The sequence below is a fragment of the Falco cherrug genome, chromosome 8, assembly GCF_023634085.1.
Source record: "Falco cherrug isolate bFalChe1 chromosome 8, bFalChe1.pri, whole genome shotgun sequence".
Taxonomy (NCBI): Eukaryota; Metazoa; Chordata; class Aves; order Falconiformes; family Falconidae; genus Falco; species Falco cherrug.
Window position 1 is genome coordinate 47,896,495 of NC_073704.1, and position 16,670 is coordinate 47,913,164.

The following is a 16,670-nucleotide window of genomic DNA, read 5'->3' on the forward strand; positions in this document are numbered from 1 at the left end:
TTGTTATAAAATAGTTCTCTTTTGAGGAGGAATAGGATTACACTGTAAGCAATCCACTCCTCCTTGAATGGCAGTATCATCAACTGAGCTGATGTGTCAAGCCAGCTGGATGGTGGCAGGGGAGCTAGTGAACCTCTGCGGTCAGGGCACCTGCTAGAAAACATACCTTTGTCTGTAAGGAACTGACATTGTGGCAGCACCTCATCATGCATAAGCCAAAAGTGATATTTGGTTGACAGCCTCTGGGAAGCAATGAGGCACAAACTCTTGTCCTTTTGCATACCTATATGGATTTCCTTTTATTATTTAGGACCAGGAACTATGAAAGTCAAACAAAATAGTGAGTGACAAAGAAGATGCTTTTTACTGTCTGCTGTTGTTTAGCAACTTCGTCATTCTTAGCATAATTTGCACCTTCTTTTTCCCCACACTTTAAAAGTCCATAACGGTACATTTTCCATTTCAGCTCCAAAGAAATCAATTTCCTCTCAGTTTGTGAGCCATATACTCCACAAGAACTATATTTCTGGGCGATTTGTTGTTATTCCTGGACAATCTGCTGAATGCAAGACATAACAGCACCGACTGAATGCGCTTCTCAGCTGCCACACAAGCAAGCTCCTCTGTAATAAATGTTGCGAGCTGCTGAGTTGCAGGGCATATAATGGCCCACCTATGGTGCTGAGATTCATGGAAGGGCTGTAAAATTCTGAGGGCAGGAGTTACAGCTCAGGCCTGAGCATGTGCCTGACTTCAGAGAAACTTACAGTCATGGCAAAAGGACACCACCAGAAGGTAATTTTATTTTTTTCTTAAGCAACAATGTTAGCGATGTTGGTCAGTTCTAACTCCCAAGTGAGAACTTACAGTGGGTACAAAACTATGAATAGCCAGGGCAGTCTTGACAGTGGGAAAGCTTAAACATAAAAAATAAAATAATAAATAAGAATGCAGAAAAGATTGCAGTTATATTGGCCAATTGGCTTGTGAAAATATAGCTTGGTTTCTGAAATTTAAAGTGATTGACACCACTTAGCTCCAGCAGGGAAGCTCTAAGAGTGATTTTTATTTAGTGATAGTATTTTAGTAATAACAGCCAATTATATTCCTCAGGCACGCAAATTTTGATTGCCTAGACATACGCTATCTCAGTCTCTGACCTTCTGTGACTATTATACTGCTTGTCCCTCAGGCAAAGGGTTCAAGTCATACTTTGAGACTTTTAAAGACATAAGTAGTATAGTACACACACACACAGGTACACACTCTTCTATACAAATGCTTTATTAAAAATGCTTCTGGGGTGCCCTGTAACAAAACTATAGCAATGTAAAGTTAAAAATAAATTGAGACAAAATGGTATCTATTACAATGCATTATTGTTTTCTATCATTCCAAAGTCTGGTCAGTGCCCAGATGTGAACAGTTAAATTGCTGTCTGTGTATGCTGCAGGCTGTCCAGTTTGAGAAACTACTCTACATAAATGTGGAACTTGATTCAATTCTTGGTTTAAAAAAAACTTTGTATGTATTTTAAAATTTCATTTGTGGCTACAGTAGAGTGTAGGAAAAATAAGCATTATTTTTAACATTACAGAAGGACAAAAGCACAGACTTTTACAAAATAAAATAAAATAAAAAAAAAAAAAACCACAAACAAAACCAAACAATACAGTACAGGGACTTTTTACAATGTCTGCAATCGGTACTTTGCAAATCCAGCCTTTGGAACTGAAACTCAGAGAGTGTTAAACTTTCTGCATCCCCTTTCTTCTTCCCTCTCCCCACGTCAATATTCAAATTCTTTACTCAGTAGAAATGATACATGTAGAAAGTTAAAATAGAACAAAAGTGTTTTCTTCTCAGAAAACACATTATTATATATATATATATTCAGGAGAGATCCTCTTTTCTTTATTTGAATTAATTTACATATGTAAGGCAAAAAAAAAAAAAAAAATTACCCTGTAATTAGAATTGAAAACATTAAGATCCAGCTGCACCATCAGAAGACAATTCCGTTATATTTTGTTATGTTTTCCTTCAGTTTCAAAATAACTGCAGTGTCCATAATGATGCTAGCTTGCTTCACAGCCGTATTCCCGGTGGGGTTGAAAGGGGATAAAAATTTTGGCAATGTATGCACTAGTATGAGAGAAAACCAAAGACAGCACTCACCATTCAAGTGGTGGTTGTTACTCACTATGCAGTAGTTTTTATTATAGATTCTTCAGTGTGTCAGAATAGCTTTGGCCAAATAAGAACTTGCTACGCAGTCTATATCAGCATGAAAGGATATTTAAAGATATAACCACATTTCTATTAGCACTTTAAAAAGCATAGAAATATTGGTATCATGCCATAAAAAGCCTCATGCCTAAGGCAAACAGTAAATTCTTAAGGATGTCTGTAGATGCCCATGGCTGGCAGTACTACAGGCATGGTGGCTCTGAACTCTTCACTACTCTTGTTCTTATGGTCCCTGATTTTTTATGTAGAGCTTCCAAATGTGGAGCATTTGTGATAAGGATAATGGGTAACAAGTTTGTGGCTGTCAGAAGGTAGCATGCAGTGTGGGTCCCAGAGACAACAGGCTAATGCTAATCATTTGCCCACAGATAATTTCCCCATAACCAGCTATACTTGAGTGTCTTAGAATCCTTCATTTAAACCTCTGTTCCTTCCCTGGAATACAGGGTGTTGTTTGTGCTGATACTGCTGTAAAAATGGGTGTTAAACTGGTTGAGCACAGAGTTGCTATGGCCAAAGTGGCTAGAAGGCATGGAATTGGACCACTCTCCCACACCATGACTGGGGATATTAGAGAGTGGAGAGTAGGAATTAAACCCTACCATATTTTGTCCCATTTTGTCAGTGGGTTCAGAGTTGAGTCCCAAAGGCACTGGGCGGCTCCCGGCATTAGAGCTGTTAACATACGCAGTCATACTGGAGAGGAAGTTACTGAGGCAGGGGCTACTGGAAGATGGAGGTGGAGATCCTTTGTCAGGTGAACTGTCAGTCCCAGGTGATGAGTTTTCCAAGATATCCTGATGATCTACGGCTTTGGGGCTGCCACTCAGGGCACTATCCTCTGATTTCTCAGATGCAAGAGTGGCAGCACTAGCCCCAATGTCAGACTTCCTTTTCCTTTTCCTGCGAAAGTTTCCATTGTCAAACATCTTTTCACAGTTTGGGTCCAGGGTCCAGTAGTTCCCTTTTCCTGTCAAAGGGGACAAAAGCACATTTTAAGTTTAAAAATATGCAGAGACAGAAAAGAGTGGTCATCTACAACATTTCTCATTTATGTCATTTCACAGAAACAAAACAATTGCATGAGCAAAAACCACGTATTTTTTAATCACACGAAAGCAGAATTCTGTGGAATTCAGAAAAAAGTGTAAAGGTTTGGGCTGTATCCTTTAGCCCTGACTCTTCACACAGGTAAAATAACAAGTTGAGCTGCTGGGAGGGGGGTTTGTTCTGTTTTGGTTTTTTGGCGAGAGAAGGAGGTTTTCAGTATAGAACCAGTCCTCTGAATGTGCAGATTCAGTGGGGTAGGATAAAAACAGACTTTTGGCCCTCTTTGGCAGCAGAATTGAATGGCTTCTAAATGTTCCCAATGGTTCTTAACAGCTATTGCTAGAAAACAATAAAGGAACAATCTGACAGCATATCAGCCAAGAGGTTGGGAACAGCAGAGGTGTGATTCCATGCAAAATGCTATTTGAAACAAACAAAAGCAGCCTGCTGTCCTCTTGAGAGAGGAGACTCCTTACAGCTGCTGGATTTCTTTGACATATCTGAGTTTGTCTTACAGCCTTTCCATTAATTCCCGGTTAAGTTTGACATAAGTCACATGCATTATACCAAATGGGTTTTGAATGTGACTTGCTCAGTTAGCCTACTCCTGTGCTTGCTGAGCCTCGTGCTCAGCACGGTGATCAGTTCTCAGGAGGACCCAGAGCAGCAAAGAACCTCTTTCCTTGCTGGGATTTAATAGCAATGCTGATTCAGACCTCAGTTATGCATAATTGCCTTCTGGGTCAGACGTACAAAAACAGAAGAGCTACTACATGTATGTCCTTATCTAGGGTGTTATTTCTCTTTACAATCTATTAGGCTTTTTAAATTAATCAAGTTTAATTGGGGGTGCTGGGGAAGAGGGGTACAGAGCTATACCTGGATCATCTTCATCTCGGGGCACCTTCTTGAAGCAGTCGTTGAGAGACAGATTGTGCCGAATGGAGTTCTGCCAGCCAGCTTTGCTTTTGTTATAAAACGGGAAGTTGTCAGCCACGTACTGGTAGATCTGGCTGAGAGTCAGCCTCTTCTCAGGTGCTCCGTGGATAGCCATGGCAATAAGTGCAGAGTAGGAGTAAGGTGGTCTAACCAACTTCATAAGCTCTTCTTGGGACGGGAGAGGAAGCCAGCCAAGGTCAGTTCCTCCCAAGCCGTGCATGTTAGGCAAGAGCTGCCTTTGCATCCCATAAGACTGAGGAATGAAGGGACTGGCATTGGATCCTGGGAGATACGGTGGTGGGGTAATGGAAGGTCCATTTAGCCAGAGGTAGGGGTTGGGAGTGGTGTTGTAATCCGTCGTCTCAAAGGTGCTCGGTCGCTGTGGACTAGGGATGTTCTGTGGATGGAAAAAGTTCTCATAGTAGATACTCATCTCTGGAGGTTCTTGGCCAATATTCGGAAACTGTGGGCTGCAGCGTGGCGGAGAGTGTGTTTGTGGATCAAAGGAGCTCATGCTCTAACACAGGCAGCTGATAAGTTATGACACACCTGTGCTAGTGCTTCTTTCCCCAGACAGGTGCATCACCTGTGCCCTTCCCTACCTACTTATGCACCTGTAAATGTTACAGCTTGTGCTGCAGGCTCCACCCCGGAGCCCTGAGTGGCTGCAGATGAGGACGATACCCCTCTCGGAATGCTGGCAGTCCCAGCCAGTCATTGATGTCACATCAACCAAACCTGAAAGTTACAACTGTTTATCTTCTTAAATGAATGAAGGAATTTTCCACTAATGTGATGCACATAAAGAAAGCATAAGGTGCCTTGAAGTTAAAACTCCTCATCAGAGATCCTTCCCTCTCTACCTTTCACAAAGAAGCTTTAGCATTTAGTATTTCTTTTATAAAAGCCATTTTGTGCTGCTGCTAGTAACACCTCAGAATGCAAAAGCCATTGGCACTTATCAATGAAACAGTAGGCATATATATACACACACTTTAAAAAAAAAAAAAAAGAAAAGAAAAAAAGAAAAGGTCAGACCTCCTTTTCTTTGTGTAATTTTAATTGCAGAGTTGTTTGTACTTCCCCCTAGGCAATCACAGTACTACAGGCAAATTCTGTAACTGGTTACTCACGTGAGTAATCTTACTGATATAAATGAAATTACTCCCTAAAGTAAGGATTAATCTTGTGAGAAAAAAAAATTTTCAAGCTTAAACATCAAACCTTTCTTTAGAGCTTAAATTGATGAACTGCGATGAGAAATCATTGCTTGCTGCTTCCTCTTTGCTGCAGGATTTGTACAAAGAGTTCTTAAAACCTCTTAAGCAGAATTTCCAAACAGGAAAGAGACAGTGTTCAGCACAGGTCTTTTCAGCTAAATTCCAATAACTTCATTTTTATCTACAGTGGCAGAAGTTGATTCCTTAAAATTAAATAACAAGGAAAAAGCTCTAGCCTTTTTATGACTTGAAAGAACACTTGCTGCCTTGCATGGCACTCTGTACTTTTGAAGGAGGAAAAAGCAGAGCTGCAATCTCACCAGCACCTGTCTCAGAATGAGGAGAGCTCTTCACTGTATGAGAGGCTACACTGTGGTTAAAAGCACAGTTGTGGTTCCCTACAGAAGTGATAGTTGTGTATTTTTTTTTAAGGCACATACATTTGGAACTTCTCTCAGCCTTTATAACCCATGCAATTAAAGAAAGTCCTGGTATGACAAGGCCTTTAAGATGGCTCTAGTCCTATAATTTCTGCAGTAATAACACGAGTTTTGACCTGTAGATTTGAATTCCTGGCTGTACCAAAGACTTCTTTGCTTTGCCACACATTCACCAATTCACTTAATCTTTTGTGCTGCAGCACCACTAAGATTTCCCTCTCCCTAAGTATCAGTGACTGACCAATGTCATGCTCATACTGCTGTTGCTTTGAAAGGTATGGAAAAAAATTTCACTGGAAGTACAACTGAAATACTGACCACAGAGTGACAAAGCTAGCCAATTTGCCAGCACAGAAAAGTGCATCTACAGCTGTTACTGAAAAACTATGATGATTAATAAGCACGCTTGCACCGCACATAAAATCATTTGTACTGCAACTATGGACAAACAAGTTGCTATTTTAATTTGAATGACAGAGTTTGGAGTTTGTAAATGCTAACTAGCCTTAGCATTTACATATTAAACAGACAAAAATTAAGTGGAAAATAGTGGGGCTGGCTTATTTGCAAAGTGACAACCTCTGTGAAAAGGTGACTTGGACAAAAAAAAACTCAAAGAAATAATGAATCATTTTTCAGGAATTAATAATGCAGGTACCTCCCCCCTCAAGAAAGCTATCTGACATTTTTTTTTTTTCTCCATAAGAATTTGAGTTACAAAAACACAAAAAGCTGTTTGAGCAACATTGCCTACAGCTTCCTACTGAACTAACATATAGACATATATTTTAAATTACATCTGTAGTCCTGCAAATATTAATGTTGCAAATACTGCTAGGAAAAAACCCATTATTTATAGAAGAGTCAACAGAAAAAAACATTTAAGGAATGCTCAAATGAGTAAAAACACTTTTACAATGAACTAAGGCCCAGAATATAGTGTGAAAAGTAAATATAACAAATTTTTGATCCCCTCAACAAATCACATTTTTTGCCAAAAGTTCGCTTGAAAACAAGAAAAACTTGCAAAATTATTACTGCTCAGGGTTTGTTTATTCCAAGAAGTAAAAATTCAGCTCACTGCGTCATGGGCTTTGATGAGTAGCATCTAAATACTTATTCCCTGAGGTGCTGTGCATGCATAGTCACAGTTAAAATACACTGAAGTGGGTGCTGAGTGAATACATGCTTTGAAAATATGCCAGGCTTTACAAAGGAAAAAAAAAAAAATTACTTCTGCAACCAGAAACTGATTAAAGTTGTAAAACTTCCTCTGCAGATTAAACTTTATGAAGTTTTGGTGCAGTGCATTTTAGCAAGGTCAGCCCCTGGCTGTGGTCTGCAGCTGCCTGGGAACACTTTACTACCAGACCCACCTTGATGTGGCACCTGAGCAAAGTACCACGCAGAACTATGTAAAACCAGGACTGAGGTGAAGAACGGCAAGCAGTGCTTTCAGAGCAGCAGAGTACAAGGACAACTGCAGGCTTCTGCCTATGGAGCACTGGAGTATAAGCAACGCCAGTAAAAATGCTACAGTTTGTCAAGTACTGTGGGCACACCTCACTGCTGGAGAATCACTACAACACATGTCCCTGCATAGCATTTCTGGGGCAGATGCTCATAAGCAGGCAAAAGGCCAGCAAGGAAAGAATAAACTTTGTTCCAGCTGTGATTGCTGAGCAGTCAGAACTGGTCAGCACTGGAGTTAATTGAGTCTAGCCAGGAATACTGCCCTGGGGTCCTCACCACTGAGACTCCTGTTCTTGGCAGGGCTGGAAGGAGAAGGTAGCAGTCCTAAAAGGGGAGGAAGGAGAAGGGAAAATGGGAAGGCTTCCGCATAAAGAGGCTGGGAAAAGCTGATATGCTGACGAAGCTATGCTAACAGATTATGTTTAAGTCTGAAAAACTCTAGAAATAAAATGGAGACTAATGCTGGAGTCACAGTTTAGTGATTGTTACTTCCAAATGCAGTGGGTTTGGTGAGGTCTTTCTAGGCAGGATGCATCGTGCTTTTAGCATTTCTTTTTACTACAATACAGCATTGTACAGCCCTGAGCATGCATCTCTACCAGATGGAAACCTGATCAACCACAGATTGTAGTGAAACCAAAAAATGTTGTCAAATCTTGTGTTATATGAATATCCGCTCCCCTCAGTTTCTTAAGTGAAGCTCCAAAATCTGCAAAGTTGAGGCTGAGCCTCTGCAGAACCATTTTTCTCTATACGTTCTTTAGTTCAGGTCCTACATACCCCTCTGCTCCAGCCATCAGTAATATTTCTTCACACTGATTGCCCTTTTACAAAGGAAACCATAATGGTATGAAAACTGGAGTTATTAAAGTTCAAATTAATTCTATTAAAACTGGGCTTCCTCAGCATTTTCACTTACACTCTGAAGTAACCTACACAGTCAGTATTTTTGAAATGCAGTGACTTGGGAGAAGTGTGTACACACCAGCACACAGTAGGAAGCAAAAGCACAGGAGTCAAAAGGTAGAGAATAATACGGGGAGCTCTCTGTACTCTTTTGTAATGTTTTGGCTGAATTACTTGTACCTGCCTCCTTAACTGGATCCTTTGAAATGATAAAGCAAAATAAAGCATGATTACCTGGTAGCCTCACAAACACCTTTAGGTCATCATGCTGTTTCCCAACATGACAATGTTAGAGAACTTAGATCAAAAGCACCATGCCTGCGTAATGCAAAGTACAATATAGTGCAAAGCCATTCAAACAGGTTCAAAATTTTGTTGCAGTAGTAACTTCATCGTGACAGACTTTGTAACATACTGCATATCATTTGTCCCTCACATAGCCAGCATAAATTGGCATAAATTACATAAAGCACTGTGCATCATGTATTTTAGCTAGTTGGTTGGAAATTAAATCGATTGGTTACACTTGATCCAGATCATGATACATATTGCCAGGTAGCCCCACGGTGCAGAGATCTGCTTTTAATGAATATGAAGCTTTAGGCTGCACCATTAACGTTGTGTATAACCCCAATCATGTTGTGTTATCACAGTTCAACACTTTGCTGAAGAGAAGTTCATACAAGCTATTCATGTGGTCAAAAGAAGAGGGGAAAACTGGTTTTAAAAGAAAAGAGTTCATCTACAACTCAGACTACCCAGCAACCCAGCTTGTCTCAAACAATTCACACACTGAATTCAAAAACAGTTCAGTATACATTGATAAGACACATAATGACAAATGATCTATATTCTTGGATGTCTATTAGATTACTTGTAGAAGTCTTTATGTCTTATTCCAATAATCATCTGCCCAGCATATGCACAAAATAAACCCCACCATCAGAAGAAACAAGGTGTAGCAGGAAAAACAATGTCATCTCAAGGTCATTGTAAAAGCATAGGGAATTTAAAATACAGTATTGCAAAACAAGGGAGCTGAGCTTTATTTCTAGAAATGCAGGTTGAACATTAAATTAATAGAAAAGGCAATATCATTTGGATCTGTGCCATAAATGCTGCAATGCTAGAATGCCCTTAGACTTTTTAAGTCTTTCAGAGCAAAACCATGGTGCATTTTTAAAGCAACTTTATAACTGGCATTTTAGAAAACTGTAAAACATTATGAGGGCTAGTAGCTGCTTTCTGACCATGAGCACTGCGATAATAAAAGTAGTCATAACTCCTGCTTCAGCAAAGGCCTTCCACCATCTTCCTGACATATACTACGGTAGAGAGGATTAGGTGTCCCCTGACTTATGTATTAGTCATGACAGGCCATAGGCAGGCAAGAAATCTATAACTTCCATTTGGCTGCCTATGGCTCCCGTGGGATCTGCTGCATCTAGGTACACAGACACGTTCAGCCCTGCAGTGGAGGGATACCTCAAGTCTAAACCACTCATGGAGAGATTCTGCAACATTCATCTGATGTTAGAATCTGAAGCATCTCTCAATGATGGGAAATTTGTACAAATATAGACACTTCAATCAATCATACTGTGACAACCTCACTGCTGCTACCTACTTCCAAGCAGCTGAAATGCCTATTTCAGATGATCTGCTTATTCTTCTCTGCTTGCCACTAACAGTTCATTTATACTAGAGATAAACAGTGCTAAAATCAAACGAGGTGGTGTATGAACACCAATTGTTTTTACCAAGGAAATTAACCTGTACACCTTTCCAAAACCCATTAAGTTTAAATTCTGGTGCATTTCAATGAAATACTTCTTTTTCAGTCAGATTTTGGCATGAAGGTCTTTGCTTTTATGGATAAATCAGCTCCTCTCACTCCACAATTTACATGGGGATCTCATTGAAAAGACATTGTAGAACAAAGGATTTTTCAGAAAACATAACTTCCCTTTCTTTAATGTTTTGTTCACAGTGTTCTACACCATTTGGTACTTGGCACAACATAAACACTTGGGGAAAATTAATTAGCAACTAGAACTGATAAGCAAATTGGTACAAGCACAGTGAATTACTCTACGGACTCACCCAGCCATAGATAAACTTTAGGTTGCTTTAATGTAATCAGGGTTTAACTGCAGTAAACTAAAATCATCTAGCTTGTGAACAGGATGATTTACAGTGTTAATAATTCTTGCGCTTCCAGTTGCTCCACTTTGGTTTTCCGGGTACCTGGTTGGCGTTCTGGTCTGTGGGCGAAGTATTGCAACTGCCGATCTCCCCCTAGTGACTTTTTTGAAAATGTATCGAATTAGTCGGGATCTGCCCTAGAGGTAAATTCATCAGTAAGAAGTTTTTATACCGGCATGATCACTGTCCCCTTAAAACTATTACATAGATCTAGATTTGTAATTCTGAGATCTGAAAAAGTAACCAATGGTATGTAAACATTTTTAATTTTTCATATTAGAATCCTCCATTTACTTTGAGAAATTCTGTGCAGAAGTTCTCATAAGTTTAGAGACTTATTCTTTCAGGTTTGTTTCCTCGGCTCTTCTGTTTTCCGGTACTTATCTGCAATAGAACTGTTTTTGTGCCTTGCGTTGTTAGAAAGATTGTACCAATAAGGCATCATGCATCAGTACTACTGAGCGTGTCACAGCGCTGCTGAGGCATTGCAGAGCGTGTCAAAGCAACTGCAGTTGTGTAGTGAAGACTTCACATTCCTCGGTATTTGCAGAATCCAGGTACCCAACCCTAACATGCGTTATTATATGATTAAAGACAATATTCCCAGATAAAAGAGCTGCATCTAAAGCAACTCTCTCCGTGGCTGTTTTCTTATGTATATGAATGTATGAACAAACATTCTGGGGAAAATCTTCCCTCAAAATATCTGTCAAACATGGAGCTTTTTAGACTTTGTCTAGTTCCAACAACAGTGCAAGATTCCTACTACTTTACCTAAATAACTCTCTTCTTTTGGCTGCTGGCTGGCCAACCCAGGGCATGGAGAGTTTAAATGACTGTTTTCTGATCCCCATCACCTTTCCTGTGCCTTTTGAATCAGTCACCACTTAAACACATAGTAACACCATCAACAGCCACCTACCATCAGCTGAACTAATTCCAGCTAATGGGAAGGCCTATGAAGTGTTAACCGTGAATGAGTATGTTCAAGCCTCTCACATGAACCTGTTAGTAAATGCAGGTGGAATACCCACATGCACATTGGGGCATACGGAGCTGCAGCACAAACAAACACTCACGTAAAAATCATTAACACAGAAACTGTATTTGTTACAGCACCGACTCATGGTGGGTGGCTGTCTTAATTCTAGGGTCAGCCACGTGAAAGATGACTGATAGCACAGTGGAGCTTTCTGCTATCCTGGAAGACAAAAAACTACACTGAAAAGGAATTATTCTATCCAAAACCCAATCAGATCAAACTATCCTCACTTTAAAGCCATGATTAAATTTATCTAACCTTTTACAGTTTATGAAAACCATGGCCTACCCGAGGTTTGTTTGCAGAGCCAATCGTTCGTTTACAGTGTTAATCTTTAGCACACACTGCACCATGATAGCAAATCAGCATAGCAGATTGCAGGCTGAGTCAATAAAGAACAGCTACTCTTCTCACCCCATAGCAGTAAATATTGCCAATGCTGATCTCCTTACAATGTTCCCTCTATAAAGGACTGTGAACACTAAGAGCAAGTAGGAGGTCAGTTCTGGGAAGGAAATATAAGTAAATACTAGTGACTGCTCCAAGGCATCCAGGATAGGAAATGGCTGCAAGCTTTTTTCATCGAGGCTTCCATATTTCTCAGGAAAAAAAAAAAAACATTTACCTAACAAGATGGAGATACCCACCTCCAAAAATTAATAAGGGAAAGGATCTTTAAGTTCTTTCTTCTTCCTCCCTCCTCAGATTTTTTTTTTTTTAAGGGATGATGCACAGGACAATTTGGCTTTAAATTGGCTGAATTTTCTTGAGTTCTACATGAGAAGGATCCTGTGTTTGGCTAAGTTATTCCTTTTATTTTCCTACACTGGAGATTTGACCTGTGCTGTTGTTTTAAACAGAATGCCCTTGGTCTAGATGATTCCCGCTGATGTCAGCATATATGGAACCAGTCTCTGGGATAAATGTTTCATCCATTAAATAGATTACACTGAAGCTGGAACAAAGAAGAGTCTTTTGGTCTTTTCATGGCAGTTAACCTAAAATCTTTCAAAACAGAAAAGCAAGTTAGCGTAGAAAATTATGTGATTAGATGGCTTTAAACACAACTCCTGGACCTCGGCTGACTTAAACAGAAACCAGACAATAAGAAACAAAATCATCATCTTCTGTCCTACCTTGCTATTTTAAAAACATGTTTAACAGCTTTTCTTCTTTAAAAGTGCCCTTATCCAATGACCAAGGTGGAACAGACCTACCTGGGAGCTTGACAAGCTTTTAGTGATTTAAGTTACACCATTATTGCAAAGATACTTCCAGTGCTCTAACTGGGGCTGAAATAAAACCCCCTTGATCATCAGGCAGACATGATATAGCTGCTGCAATACTATGACATTAGTAAGCAAATTTGATTCGGAATCTGTATAAATAAAATACTTATTGTACTTGGGATTTGTGCTAGTCCAAAGCAGAAACTTTGGCTTATTATTGCAAACAATATAAAATCTTACTATGACTCTGGGTATAGATGGTACTAGTGTGATTTACGAGCCATTAGTTATTGAACTGCTGTGAGACTTCATGCTCAAACTAATCCAGTCAATCAGGTAAGTCCACTTTCTCAGCAGTTTCCCATCATCATTCTATTTTATTTTTTTTTTTCTTGCAGGATTCCTTGCATGTAATTTCAACTAATTTTGAATGAAAGAATTTGCTCCATCATTGCCACTAGCAACAAAGCAAGCAGCAAAACAGCCAAACAACAAAAGCCATGAATATCAAATGGGTTAAAGAGAGCAACTCAATCTCTGAATGCATTTTGTCATTGAAATTTCAGTAACTGTAGTAACATGACACAAAAGCATTAACCTGTCTACCCGTTCCCTGCTTTCCTAAGAGCTGTGAACAAGCGCTTGGTGCAGGTTTGTTGCTCTTTGCCAGTTCAGGTTAGGCACTGCTCTTCAGCTAGTTTGTACAGTAATACAGCTGCTGCCTGAAAACACTGAGTAGAATATAGTAGCTGGTGGTAAAAAAATTCTCATTACCATTCTAAACACCTGATGTCCTCCACACTGAGGAAAATTTGCCACTGTTACAGCTTCCTTGTATTAGTAATTGTGGGCGCAAACTGCCTCTGTACCTCAAATCTCATATGGAAAGAAAAATAGTCCACCATGTTGATTATATGAGTTCTGTATTTCAGAGGCCAGGATGGCACAAGGTTGCTTTAATTTAAACATAATGAAACTGGACACATTGCAGACTCTCAGTCTTCTACACTACTAAGGCTTCTGTTCATGTGATGCATTAGTAACACATCCAGGAAAATCTACTTGCACAATGTTGTACTGCTTTTAGTTCAACATACTGCTTGGTCTGCATTAATTCTTTGTTGTGACCTTTTATCAGCTATGAAGAAGCCAGAAAAGGGAAAACTGTTAATTTAAAATTCTGCACTTCTGAAATTATAAATAAATCCAGTCTTCTCTCTCTCCCAAACAAGCCCAGGGTGTGTCAAGACAGAGTGAAAAACCTGCCTTAGTAGTCTTTAAATAAAGGTCACAGACTTGATGAAACAAATCTAAAAACTAGAGAAAAAGCCAAACACCAGACCAAACAATATCAACAAGGAAAATGAAAACCGAGATCCAATGGTGCCTAATGTGTCTGTGGACTCCATGCACAATAAGCAATATGGCACACATTACCCCCACCGGGGGTTGGAACTAGATGATCTTTAAGGTCCAACCCAACCTTTTAAGATCCAACCCAAACCATTCCATGATTCTACTAAACCACAATTTCCATTGTCTAATAAAAAACATGCTACAGGCAGAAAGTTCAATGTCAAGCAGTACCTGCAACAAATACACAGGTCTATCACACATTAATTCTCAGTTCAAGAAGACAATGCATTCCTAAGGTCTGTAAAATCTTTAATAAAACTCTCCTTCCTGCTCAGAAGCTTGATCTGTACTGACTTATATTCTGAACATCTTCCTATAGCTTACAGCAGCTAATTTTTATTGAAATTTTAAAAGCATTGGAATCCCCACAAAAAAAGGAATACTAAATCATCATTTCATAACAAGGATTTGGACAGTTTGTGACATGGCACAAAGAAGGGCAGGCAGGATACCCGTTAGTTAATGCTCCAGAACAACCTGATGTAGCAGAACGCTAACGTTTGCCGCCTGGGGCCAGACCTGGGGCTGCACTGGCACAGGGCTCTTCAGGAAGGAGACCACTCTGCACCAACACCCAAGTTGCACTCTATGAGAGAGAAAGCTCTGGTGCCTGTGCCTAAAATTCAGACACCTAGCCAGCTGAACATACATGGCATGCAGCTTAAATGCGTCTTAAATTCTACAGCTCAGCACGTAAAATCTGAGCTGCACATGCAGTCTTTCCTACCGCATGCAAAACAAATTATTACAGACTCACACTATGCAACCACCGGCTTAGTGCCATGCAATCCCCAAAGCCAGACTGTTATTGCCCAGACTATTTCAAACATCTTGAAAGAGGTGAAACCAACTGTGATACAGAAGGCGCATGAAACTGTTGTACCCAGAAATGCTTTTCTGACCTTGCAGGGTGCGAGGCGGCGGGACTGTTGAGGTGACAGGTGACACCACCCCTGCTTCATGCATTCCCTGGGACAGCAGCCAAAGCCCGACCCTGTCCTGGAGTAAATTTCTCCCCTTTGTGCTTCACCTCAAAGAATGTCAAATACACAGGCTCTGTGCCGCCCGAGTGATGTCCCTCTGCATACTGAACCAAAGGCCTGGTTAGCGTCTGACAGAAATTACAATAATCAGTGCTGATTTACATTTTTAAACAGCTGTTGCCAGATTGCCATACTTGCACTTTATTATCCCAGCACATCACTTGTTCTTCATGCTATGTTGTTTTTTTGAACTAAATGTGAGTATCCACAGTTTTTGGAAACTTGTGAATGGCTGGACCTTGTTGTCCAAACATCCTTAAAATTCCAGATCCACATAGGGCCTGTTTTGGCAGTTATTTTTCTTGGTTAATCTTGCTTTTCTGCACAGAGTTGATTTACATAATTTCAAGCTTGAAACAGATCCAAACCTGGTCTGGCAAGAAAAGGACAATCTGTGATGTGGGATAACTAATAAGATTTTTCCTGGTATTTGGTAAATTGTGTGCAAATCCAAACTCTTCATCAAAAATTATACTAAAATCTGAACAAAACACAAGCCTGTATCTTGAGCCACTAGCTAAACACAGCGCCAAACTTCCTTTTGCCAACTTTTGCTATTGTGCTCCTGCCTTCCTGGTATTTGTTTCTGGGTTCTTCCTTCCCTTCCATTCTTTGTACTTTTTTAATTATGATTTTGAATCATGGTAATTGTAATTTATAACAACAGCTTGAGCTAAAACTCTTTTATCCCACTCTTACATGAAAATATATCTGCAAGATACAGTAAGCAAAAGACAACTTTAACAGGTATCTTCACAAAGAATAAACAGTTGCTACGTCAACCTTTTCTTACTTTTTCCCAGTAAACCCAAACATTTTCTTTTAAAATACTTGTGATTTTGTGATGTTTTGATATTTCTTCAGTGTATGGACAAATAACATTGAAGAGCAGCCTGGGTACTCTCCCTTTTCTTCCCCCAGGTTAGTAAGATGTCAAACATGCACCCCTCAACTTTTCACTTTCTCCCACTCACAAATAACCTCCTGTTAAACTGAGGGGGGGGGTGGGTCCCAGAAAAGCCTTGTTCTTCTTCAGTGCTTCCACAGAAGCAGCATTAAGTTGCTGTCAAAAGCAAATGAAACAAACAAACAAAATCTATCAGTATCCACGCCAACACACACTGTACTTCGTGTCAGAACTGGACTGTTTTGCTGTCTATGGTTATTCTAGTGAAAAGTATTTCTTGGTGTGCAGTATTGGTTCCAATACAATTATTTCAAACTTCTCACAAAAAACAATCGCTAATTATTTCTGTAGGAAACATCTTCACACTGACAAGTTGCAAAGAGAGTCTAAATTAATTAAATACATTATTCATGCAGAACGTAGAAGTGTTTATAGACATAGTTAGGCTTAGAACAAGCTGAAAGTGTCTTTCCATTGATTCAAACACTCAGCAAGGAACAATTGCTTGTTCCTTTTGAATTCAATAACCTCCTTGTCTTTCCCATATCCA

The 16,670-nt window shown here is 39.7% G+C and overlaps 1 protein-coding gene across 1 annotated transcript; it reads right to left on the reverse strand.

The window, feature by feature from the left end:
- Positions 1-1,263: 1,263 nt before the first annotated feature.
- Positions 1,264-9,950, reverse strand: FOXI1 (forkhead box I1). The gene is made up of 2 exons (XM_005442668.3): positions 4,180-9,950; positions 1,264-3,220 (listed from the first exon to the last, which is right to left on the reverse strand). Exons 1-2 carry the CDS (start codon positions 4,751-4,753, stop codon positions 2,667-2,669), a joined length of 1,128 nt encoding a protein of 375 aa, XP_005442725.1. The 5' UTR covers positions 4,754-9,950; the 3' UTR covers positions 1,264-2,666.
- Between the last annotated feature and the right edge of the window lie 6,720 nt (positions 9,951-16,670).